The sequence below is a fragment of the Triticum dicoccoides genome, chromosome 5B (assembly GCF_002162155.2).
Source record: "Triticum dicoccoides isolate Atlit2015 ecotype Zavitan chromosome 5B, WEW_v2.0, whole genome shotgun sequence".
In the NCBI taxonomy this organism is placed as follows: Eukaryota; Viridiplantae; Streptophyta; class Magnoliopsida; order Poales; family Poaceae; genus Triticum; species Triticum dicoccoides.
The window spans coordinates 642,747,738-642,759,391 of NC_041389.1; the positions used below are offsets into that span (position 1 = coordinate 642,747,738).

The 11,654-nt window shown below is 49.8% G+C and overlaps 1 protein-coding gene across 2 annotated transcripts; it reads right to left on the reverse strand.

The window, feature by feature from the left end:
* Positions 1-532: 532 nt before the first annotated feature.
* Positions 533-3,816, reverse strand: LOC119312282. Of its 2 annotated transcripts, none has more exons than XM_037588006.1 (2): positions 2,400-3,816; positions 533-836 (listed from the first exon to the last, which is right to left on the reverse strand). In XM_037588006.1, the coding sequence occupies exon 1, from the start codon at positions 3,730-3,732 to the stop codon at positions 2,758-2,760; it is 975 nt and encodes a 324-aa protein (XP_037443903.1). In that variant the 5' UTR covers positions 3,733-3,816; the 3' UTR covers positions 533-836; positions 2,400-2,757. The 2 variants fall into 2 exon arrangements, with proteins under 2 accessions (XP_037443903.1, XP_037443902.1); XM_037588005.1 differs by having other exon boundaries at positions 533-872.
* Between the last annotated feature and the right edge of the window lie 7,838 nt (positions 3,817-11,654).

Below are 11,654 nucleotides of genomic sequence, written 5' to 3' on the forward strand. Positions count from 1 at the left end.
AACAATTTTGTTCAACATTTCTCTCAAAAAAATATTATTGTTCAACAAAACCACATAGGCCTTTTAATAATGGAAATACTAACCGGCAAACATTCCTTGGGAGGAGGATGGCTAACGAATGTTTTTTGATGGGCTACCACTAGATCGCCAATTACAAATAGCTGAAAAAGGTTTATTGTTCATCCTAGATAACATTCACATAATGAAAGTCCACCATGTACTAAGTTCTAACAATTTTATTATGCTTTTTCATTCACCCCCCTCTGTATGCTGAAGAATTCCACAATCTGAACAATAACACATCAAGCTCTAACTTAGTTAGCCATGGATTGTCACACAGGCACAGCGTGAAGCGGCTACGCCTGGGCACAGCTAGTTTTCTTTTTTTTAGGTAGGCTGGCTTTGTTAGAAGGTTGTGGCCTAGGAGCAATGAAATTGCTGAAATGCGAGTGACAGATGAAGAATCAACAGTTCAAGTAGCAAACGATCAGTCATGCAGTCAGTTTGAAACTAAAATTGGCCCAGTAAAACATAATTAGCGCCTCTCTCAATTCCATTTTCATATCTGTCTAATATGAAAGAAAAGATGTTCAATCTCAAACTTTTATAACTCTTAAACATACCATTACATATCATTTACTCTAATAGATATTCATAGGTACATCATCTTCATCACATCAAAGCAATGTTTTGCCCAATTGACTTGACTGTGCCTGCAGTGCACGATGAACCAGAACCAAACATCATCTTCGATTTGAGCAACACCAAAGTGTTCAACAGCAGTTAGCAGATTCCAGCCCTTTAACTGGCAAATTGCTTACGCTTCTTAGGGTCCACTGAAAGACAAGTTGGCTTGTTGTCACATGCTATCCCTTTTACAAATAGAAATAGAAGTAACTCAGGTACATACACCATCGGAACATCTTGCGAGCAGTATGGACAGATAAGATGAATTGCCACTTAAAAATAACAGAGTCCACAATAACAGTCCAAAAACAGAAAGACATACAAGGAGAAATGACAATGCATTGGAATATATTGATAAAGGAAACTGTTGCACCTTCAATATTAATGTAAACGTAATGGCATCATATACTTGATCTGTCTTAAGATGGTAACCGGACATCACGCTCTTCAGCTAACTTGTCATCGAAGTGTTGTCTTTTTCTTTTTGTGACAATAAAAAAGAAGGCTCATCCCTAGAATCAGGAGGAAGATTCACATGATAAGACCAGCAAGGCTAATACTACAGGAGTTTTACCTAATGGCATTCTCATGGAGGGAGAATGGCTTTTCACTGGCCCAGTATCCAGTTACACGATATACCAAGTACACGCTATCTGAAACAAAAGGATTCTAGATAACAGAAACAGCCAAAAATGTGCGCCCTGATTGACCCACAAGTAACCCAAGTACCCAACGAAACACATTCTAAAACTTTTTGCCAACAGAAAAAATTATGTATAAAGGGCTTCGTATATATCATCTAAATGCATGAGACATTTGCTCCGGTACAGAAAACAGAGGACAATATAATTTTTATGCTGTAAAAGAGCAATCAAAATAGTGTGGTTCCTAGAATTCTCTTCAAAATAGCCTACATTTGAACTCCCAAGGGCAACTAGATGGCGGAAGTACCAAAGCTATTATTGATGTACTCCCTCTGTTTCCAAACATAAAACGTCTTATGTTTGGAAACGGAGTACAGTGAAGTGCACCTACACAACTGGAGCGGCTCTTGAACAGCCTAACAGAAGATTCATGGCAACAATGTATTAAATGCTTCAGTTAATTAATACTCCCTCCGTCCGAAAAAACTTGTCCCTCAAATGGATGTATCTAGCATCAAGTTAGTGCTAGATACATCCATTTGAGGGACAAACTTTTTCGGACAGAGGGAGTATTACCTCCATCCCAAATTAGTTGTCCTAGATGTGTCTAGATACGAATGTACTCCCCCAGTAAACTAATATAAGAGCGTTTAGATCACTAAAATACGGAGGGAGTATCTAATGCTAGAACGTGTCTAGATATATATCTAGAGAGACAAATCTAAGACAACTAATTCAGGATGGAGGGTGTATATATTATTATTATAACACAGCGAGACTAGAGATTCATGATGCAAAATAGCAAAATTGGAATCTTGAGGCTGGAGCAAAGCAGCAGAGCATAACATAGGGCAAACAACCCTGATTAGTAGAGCAGTATGGGTCTAGAAGTCGTTGGGCAGAGATATGCTAATGATACAGTAGTTATTATATGTATTGCATCATACAGTCAGATAAACGAGCAAAATTAAGTGCTACGGTACCATATCCAACAGAAAGCTAAGCAAAGGCAACCCAGCTAGGTGGGAATCATAGCATTTGAATATCAAGAGAGCTTCTTCTAGTTACCTGTTGGCCTTTCAAGGTATTTGCAGAAGACAGTTGGAAGTGGGGAGGTATCAGGAAGGTGGTTATGGCGATGTTCCGCACCCAGAGAGACACATGACAGCAGATGTGCATTGTTGCCAACCATGATATTCCACCCATCACCATCAAACTCCTCCTCTGTTAACAGGCAGCAAAGAACATTCGGGTCATCCAAGCTGATGGTTGGGAACTCAGGAAGACGCTGATCTATGTGCAGATCTAGGTAGCCAGGTTGCGCCCAGAGAGAATCCAGGTTGATCACATGATGTAGCTTCCACTCGAACTTGTTGGAGTCCAACGTCCAAACGGTGATATCCTGGGTAGGCCGCTTCTGCTGGGCTCACCTTTTTCTCGCAGGAGGCGACCCATGGAAGTCATTGTCAATGTGCACAAAGCACAGCATGCCTTGGCTGATGGACACACTTCGGAATCTGTCAGGGAAGAGCCTTTCAACCCGTTCCTCATCAGAGAAATCATTTTTCCCAGGGAAAGGCACAAAGCGGAGCACCGGGGATAAGTCTTGTATCGCGAAGTCACATAGCAGAACACCACTCATGTAGTCAACACAGCACAGGAAACGGCCGGCAAAAGCAAGCAGATTGTCGGTTGACCAGAGGTTGGGGAACTGGCCGCCATTGCTCTGGTCCTGCGGCTGAGGGGCAGGCATCTCGGGGCTGAGTTCCCACTGTTTAGCCCCAGAGCGGAAGACGCAGAGTTGGGCACACATACCATTTTTTCCGCGGTAGACATTGATATCGGCAACGATGTAGCGATCCTCATCTTTGAGCCGCAGGATGCCTGTGGTGACGAAACCCATCAGGAACGGCATGTTGCTCTCGATTGTGTAGGGTGGGAGCCGCTGCACCGAGGGGCGAGGACCGCCGGCCTTGTAGACGAACAGATCTGCCGGGGGCTCCCAGTAGCAACTCTGGCTCGGGTTGGAGATGTCGAAGAGGACTTTTTTCTGCGGGTTGGAGATGTCAAAGAGGACGAGGTTGTTGTCGGTTGCCCGGAGGAAGGCATAGGCGGGCGGGGTGTCTAAGGCAATTGGAGGTCCCTCAGGCAAGTGGAGGTTGAGGCAGGAGATCCCTTTTTGAGGAGCCGCGAGGGTGAAGGCCACGTAGCAGGAGGGGCCGCCGTCCATGTCGACCGGAGCGGCGGTCTTGTCCTTGTCGACAGCCACACGAGCAGCTTCTAGACTGTTGTGGCAGAGGGTGTTGCCCTTGCGGTCCAGCATCACCCAATGAGGGAGGACGACTGTCTCCTCCTCCGGCTCCGGCTCCGGCGCGCCTCCAGTGTCCATGGCGATCGGCATCGGGAATAAAGCAGCCGCCGCCTCCCTAACCCTAACCCTAGTTTTTGGTGGGGGAACTGATGGACGGGAAGGAAGGAAGGGAGACAGTGGGGCTCCTATTGGGCGGCTTAAGCGCCAGCGAGCGGAACCGGCCCTCACGCGCACACCTTCGTGGGCTGGCCCAGCCAGCGAGCGGACGGTCGCGGTGGAATTCCCCTGGTCGCGGTTGCCAGGCCGCGGTTGACCGGTCTGACTATTTCACCGTTGGCTATTCAAAAAAGTGTTTTTTAATCAGGAATTAAAAAACTCGTTCACAGAAAAAAAGATCACAGGTTAAAAAAAGTTGACGAATTTAGAAGGAAAAATTCAAAAACATGGAAAAGGTTCATCGATCTTTTAAAAAATTCACTCAATTTGAAAAAAGTTCATCGATTTTACAAATGAATTTGATTGATTTTGAAAAAAAAATCACTGATTTTGAAAAAAAAAGTTCATCAATTTTGGAAAAAAGTTCATAGATTTTGAAAACAAATCATAAACAAATCAGGCCGCGGTTGACCGGTCTGACTATTTGTCAATGGTGTGTGATGAAACCTTGATGTTTTGTACTGAACCATTAGTAAATGTTTACTACCTCCTGTTTTTTGAGATGTTTCCTTTGTACTGAAGTAGTTTTTTGGTATAACTTTAGCCTATATTGGGTAGCTGCCTTGCTTACATATGGATATGCTGCAAACTTTGTCTTATATTAGTACTATTAGTACCTACTCTCTCATGTCCACGCCCGCATCAGCGCTCTTAGTATTGAACTGAATGTCAAGTGGTTATCTTCTGTAGTCTCATAAATGCATTGGACTCGATGCTGCCTTGTAATCTAATAATGATGTTGAACTTGATGATGTCTTCATTCTATTGTAAGTGAATGTTTTTTCCTGTTTGAATACGTTGGCTAAACCAGGATTCCTATCCTATGATACTTGCTTTACCACACCAAATCAGGATTCTTAGTGACTTGACATTATCTGCTTTAACACATAATTGGGACCGGCACCCTCGCGCCAAGGCGCGATCCCAATCTATACTTTGTGATGCAACAGCTTCATGGGTGAGTGTTCGAGGTTTCTCAGGTTGCAGCGTTAAGCGAATACCGATATTTGTAGTTACATTCTATCTGACATCTATAGCTCCAGTTAATTCAGGCGTTGTTAGTCCCATTTAGACACACGATGATAATATCATGCTTTCATTGCCCTTTTAGTCATCCAAATAACAACTTGAGTTACTAATAACTTAACATTACACGTTTGATTAAAACGTTCCGACAGGCACCCTCGCGCCAGGGCGCGTTGCCGATCTAGTAGCAATTATCTAATCACGCGCAGCTGGCCGTTGGTGCTACTGTATTATCTAATCGCCTGCTACATGTACTAATGCATGTGCACTAGGAGCATGCCTGGTGGTGGGTGTGGAAGCCACCAGTCCTCGTCCTTTTTAATCCGAGCGTGTGACGGAGCCGGCCTCGTCCACTTCCCTTCCCTGTCCACATCTAGTCTGCTTGCCCCCCTCGTCGGCGACAAAAAACCCTAGGACAGCGCCATGGGCTTCTTCAGCGGCAAGGGCAAGGCCACGTGCCTCATCCTCTGCCACCACCGCCATCGGCTCATCGACGCGGTGGGCCGCCACGGGTGTGCAAGAAGCTGCACATCCCAGTCCACCAAGCGTGATGGCACTGGCAGTACCGGCATCCACTCCCGTACTAGATGTCAGCCTGCCGCCTGCCGCACAGCTGGCATCTGGATCCGAGTCGCATCCCGATTCTGGCGGTGCCCCGACGGCGCCGGCACCCGTCGAGGCGGCGCGAGCTGCTCACTGCGGAGCAGTGGCGGATGGCAGCGTACGCGGCCGACTCTCCCAACCGAGAGGTCTGGTCCACGTTGGAGCACGAGGAAGACCGCCGTTGCGGCGTGCCAGCCAACCCCGTGTACCCCCCACCGCCCCCAAAGGTGAAGCCGGAGGAGGACGAGGACGGCCAGCGTTGGGTTTGCGTCGATCCAAACGTCCTGCCAGCATTGGGTGCATGCGTCGACCCAAATGAAAAACCAGACACATGCGTCCGCTCGGCCGACCCAAACGTTCGTTTTTTACCCGTTTGAGTCGGTCGGTTGGAGTTGCTCTAACACACTACTACTACCGAGTACCGACCATGCACTTGCACGTGATTGGCAAAATAATCCTGCACGGTACTAGTATACGTAGATAGTACATCCACATGCAAAGCACTCTTACTAGTGTACGTAGATATTACATGCACTACCGTCTCCATCACCAGATGAACGGGCACGTGGTGGACGTACAAACATGCAAACATGCCATGTGAGATCGATGGATGGGTGGATGGAAGGACACGTCAATTCCATCGAGTCTGTAACTGCAGCGAGGCGAGCGTCTGGGACATGCTGCAAGTGATTACTCTAGATAATACAGTAGCACCACCAACGGCCAGCTGCAATGCCATGTGAGATCGATGGATGGAACTACAGGTACGGTCAGCTGCATGCATGTGAGATCGAGTCCATATCCACGAGTAAAGGCTCCTGCATGCATATGGCAGCAAGCCAGCCAGCCAAGCCAACCAGCGTACGTGCAGCTGCACTGCTGCAGCGAGGCAACGCGCCTCGATGATCCGGCGCTCTTCGGCCTTAAGGAAGCCAAAGACCACTCTTCGGTCTACACACGGCCGAAGACCACTCTTCGGCCCCGAAGCTACTATCTTCGGCCTAGCTGGCCACTCTTCGGCCAATGGGAGGCCAACGGTAGGCCGAAAAGGTCCTCTTCGGCCAATAGGACGCTGACGGGTCATAGTTTCGATTTTTATGCATTAGGGCGTTTAATTTTTGAATTTGCTATAAGATTCATCATACTTTCAAAAAAAAATCATGAATCAAGAACTACGCGTGTACACAGATAATGGGCACGATGCAGAGGCCGAGGGATGTCCCCTCTTTTCGAAGAAAAAAAACACAGATAATGGGCAGTCCCATAAAGAGCAAAAAAATCCAAACAAGGAGAAATAGGATTCTAGGACAACTTGATGCATGGCTGAAGAAGGACCGGTGTTACCATATCCAACAGAAAGCTAAGCAAATGTAACCATGTCAATAAAAGACATAATTTGAATATTGAGTGAGCTTCTTCTAGCTAGCTAGCTACCTGTTGGCCTTTCAAGGTGTTTGGAGAAGACAGTTGGAAGTAGGAGCGTATTAGGAAAATCGTTTCTGGCATCCACACACTCAGCACAACCCACATCCGCACACTTAGCACAGTAGGAATGTCGATTGATATATGGAGTAGATGACCGCAGATATGCATGCTTCATGTCAACCATGATCATCCACCCCTTGCCATTAAATTCCTCCTCCCTTAACAGGCAGCAAAGAACATCTGGGTCGTCGACGCTGACGATTGGGAACTCGGGAAGACGCTGCCGTATGCCCAGAGCTTCGTAACCACGTTGCGCCCATAGACAATCCAGGTTGATCACGCCATGTTGCTCCCACTTGAACTTGTCGGAGTTCAAAGTCCATATGGTGATTTTTGGGGGACCCTGATGCTGCTGCCCTTGGCTTCTTCTCTCGGGAAGATGACGCCATGGCCAGTCATCCTCGATTGTCTCATGGAAGTCATTGTCAATGTGGACAAAGCGCATCTTGCCTTGGCTGATGGACACATTCCGGAACCTCCCCGGAAACTCCCTTGGGACCCGTACCTCTGCAGGGTATTCCTTTTCTCCCGGGAACGGCACGAAGTGGAGCGCCGGGGAACCTAGAGCGGAAGAGAAGTCAGCTAGTAGGACACCGCTGAAGTAGTCGACCCAGCACAGGAAACGGCCGTCGAAAGCGAGCACATCGTCAGTTGACCATTGGTTGGGGAGCTGACCACTGCTGCTCTGGTTCTGCTCCGGCGTGTGCCAACGTATCAGGCCAGGCGTAATGGGGATGACCTTCCACTCTTTGGCCTCGGAGGAGGAGTTGAAGACGCAGAGTGCGCCGTCGAGGACACAGAGGTCGGCGACGATGTAGCGCTTCTCCGAGAGCCGCAAGATGCCTGTGGTGAATTGACCCTTCAGGAACCGCCGCCATTTCCCCCTCTCCTCGGCGTACATAGGGAGCCGCTGCACGGAGGGGAAAGGACCGGCGGCCGTGTAGACGAACAGAGCTGCCGGCGCGCGCAAGTAGGGAAGCCGGCTCCGGTCGTAGATGTCAAAGAGGACGAGGTCCTTGTCGGTTGCCCGGAGCAGGGCATAGATGGCGTCGGAGCCTTCTCCCACCGGCCAGTGGAGGTTGAGGTAGGAGACCCCTTCTGGAGCCGCGAGGGTGAAGGACACGTAGCAGGAGCAGCCGCGGTCAATGCGGAGTCGGGCGGCGGTCTTGTTCTTGCTGACAACCAGACGAGCGGCGTCTAGGTCCTTGTGGCAGCGGGTGCGGCCCATGCGATCCAGCATCGCCCAGTCAGGAAAGACGGCGGCCTCCTCCATCGCCCAATCGGTGAAGACGTCGGTCTCCTCCTCCTCCTCTTCCTCCGCCATCTCCCAATCGGAGAGGACGACCGTCTCCTCCTCATCGGAGCTTGGCACGGCTTCCATGGGCAGCATGGCGATCAGGATCGGGAATAAAGCAGCTGCCGCCTCCCTAGCCCAAAAGGACCCTAGGTATAAAATTTTGGGCCCAGTTCGTACTGACGAGTACTTCTCGGACGACGACCAAGCACAGCTGACTGATCACGATGAAGTTCTTTTACGTTGATGAGATTGCACCGCACCCAATCAATCTTTCGCTGGCCGCGATGCAGTTTGGCCGAACCTAGGTGCACGCATATACTATATAGTACTCTGATGCTAACCGCCTGAAGCAATACTACTCGGATACTAATTCCTACATGGATACATACAAGAACAAGAAACCTGTACACACCAACACGAGGTTATGTCGTGTTTTTTTTTTCGCAAGCGAGGTGTACTGTCATTGCCCGATACAGTAGGATTTTGCGTCGTCAGTTGCCATTGCTCGCATGTGCATGACGGGCTCTTATAAGAATATATTTTTAAATGAAGTTAAAAAAGAATATATTTTCAAATGTGATCACTTTCTAAAATTATATGAACAATTTTAAATTGCATGAAAAACTTTAGTTGCACAAAAAACTTCTTAAAAACTTACTACATTTTTTTTCAAACATGAAAATTTTGAATTATTTAAAATATGTGATTTAAAAAAAAACATGAATATTTTTTAGATTCATATGACTTACTATATGTGTGAATATTTCTACATAAAAGCCGAGTTCTTGGTGTAGTGAAATCCTCTAGCACTTGACGCTCTGACTTGGTGGTTTGATTTGCAAATTTCACCAAGTTGTTCTGGGGTTGGAAGTCGGCGATTAGCGGGATAGGGTAATTCAAGTCATTGGAATCTTGCCAATTGAAATATCGTGGTTTGTCGATTACAGATGGTGAGTAGGAAATTATAAAATTCTATATCCAAAAACAGAGTAGTCGGCATAATTGAATAACAAGAACCGAAACTGAGTTTTTTACCAGCAAGGTAAAAAGGTCAGAACTGGTGGATGGGGAGGGACGGGAACGAATGGTCACAGAGTCAAGTTATACCAACTGGGCCACATTTCAAAAAAGAAAAAAGGAAACCTATCAAGTACTTAAGGCCACCCTACAGGCTTATTACTAGAGCACCAAACAAATTCAACCAAATAAACTGGAGCAACAGACATATTCTGTGCCTCCTCAATGTCAGGTACAGTGAAAACATCACGCATCTACTCTTCACGTGTGAGCGAGCCTAACAGGTTTGGAAGTTTCTCGAAATTCATGATTTTTTAGAAAAGGAGGATGACTCCGCGCCTCTGCATCTAGGCGATGCATACGGCCATTTTATTATTTATTCTCACAAGACCTTACAAAGTCATATAATAGTAAGACTAAAGCCACCGTCTAAGCAACAATTATCGCTACACCTATCCAATTGATGAAGGGGCGCAGATAGTCTGGGCCTAATACCAAACAGATATCGCAGCCAAACCTAAATATCTAAGACCTGAGATCCCAACCAGGACGCCTGTCGGGTATGGGGCATCTACCAGTCCGACGCTCTCCTCAACCAGGACGCCTGCCGGGTATGAGGCCGTCTTAGCCACCTGCCACCAACCATCTTCAGAGCTGTACTGTTGCATGTACCGTGCCAGGTCTCTCTGCTATCGACGCCACCACGACGCCCGACAGCGTCGTCCTCCTGCGCGAGTCCATCCTCCCACAGCGAACTCCGAATCTGCATTGCTCCACGCCGTCAGGATCCGTCGCCATCAGTGTGTAGGATGAAGCACCGCTCCACCAAAGAATCCGTCATCTGGTCCCTCGATCACGTGTGTACCTCCAAGAATGACGCCCCCAAGGGAGGAACGACACCAGAGCGCCGCCGTCATCCGATCATCCGATCCGTGGTTTCCCCCGGAGGTAGCAGAGAGTGGCCTTGAACTTCTCCACGGCGATGCCTTCAAGAGGGAACGACACAGATAGCGCCGCCACCGCCGGCCTTAGCAGGAGCCGAAGGCAAATTTTCACCCAGATCAGTTCGAAGGGATCCAACTCTCGTGCCCGAGCCGCCGTCACCACCAGCACCACCAGGCAGACCCTGGAGTACCGGCATATCAGCGAGCCGCCCGCACCACCGCATCCAGATCGCCGGCCACGCCGGGCCGCCGCCATCCCCCGTGTCGTCCAGGTCAGAGACGGAGCCGCCGACCGCGCACAGGGACCGCCGCCGCTTGCATAAGCCGGAGCGCCGCCGAGATCCCGGCGCCCGCCACCGCTTGCCAAAGCCAACCGTCCGAGCACTGGCTCCACCGTGGAGCCATCAGATCGGGGAGGAAGACACGCGCCGACCACCCTCGCGTACCCCGCCGCATGCCCGAGCATCGGCACCACCACGGCGCCATCAGATCGGGATGAGGAGGAGCCCGCGCGCTCGCCATCTCGCGTAGACCACGCCGCAGCACCACCAAGCAGGGGAGCCCCGTCCAGATCCGCCGGCGGCCCGACCTGTCGCCGAGCCGAGCGCCGCCGCGAGGGCCGGCCGTCCTGCGCAGCCTAGGAGCCTCGCGAGGAGGGAGGGAGCCCTGCCGCCGCCGACGCACGCGCGGGCTTTGCCCGGCGGCGTCCCCTGGCGGCGGCGAGGGAGAAGGAAGGCGAGGAAGGGGAGTAGCGGCGGCGATCTAGGGTTCCGCCCGGGCCGCTCGCGGGAGCGGCACGGGGGGACGGGGGGCACTAGGATTCCTCGTTACCTTGCCTTGCGTCATGCATTCCCATCTCGGAATTCATGATATTGTAGAAAAAACACTTTTTGTTGATCAACCGGGGTCCATCATTTTGGAGGAGATCCTTCGTCACACCGGAGCATGGTCACCGGTTCTCAGACAAATTGGTGTCAAGGAAATTGTTTCAGCGGGTGCCTGGTATATTTGGTGGCAAAGGCGTAAACTTGTCAAAGGACAGCAAGTAGCTTGGCCGGCTAGAACAACATTCGCTAATCAGGCTTTCACCTCAAACCATTCTACCGGGCGAGCAGTGAAGGCACATGAAATTTCATGGACAAAGCCACCACGGGGCTCATATAAACTTTGCTTTCTTTGGAGCTCCGGCCGCTGTTCCGGCGGGGGCAGCGACCCCGAGCGCGAGCGGCGTGTCCGCTCGGACGGCGCGAGGAAGCGTGCGGCGAGGAAGCGGACGAACATGGGCCTCGAGCTGCCGCCAACGCTCATCCGTCGCGAGACGGAGGAGTACAACCGTCTACACGGGCGTACACCCTCCTCGGCCGCAGGCTCGTCATCCGCCGCAAGATATTCCCACGCCGCGAGCTCTTCCTCTTCCGTCGCGG

Bases quoted from the DNA above. Each gene is read 5' to 3' on its own strand.
- LOC119312282 (XM_037588006.1), bottom strand. From the start codon at position 3,732: ATGCCGATCGCCATGGACACTGGAGGCGCGCCGGAGCCGGAGCCGGAG.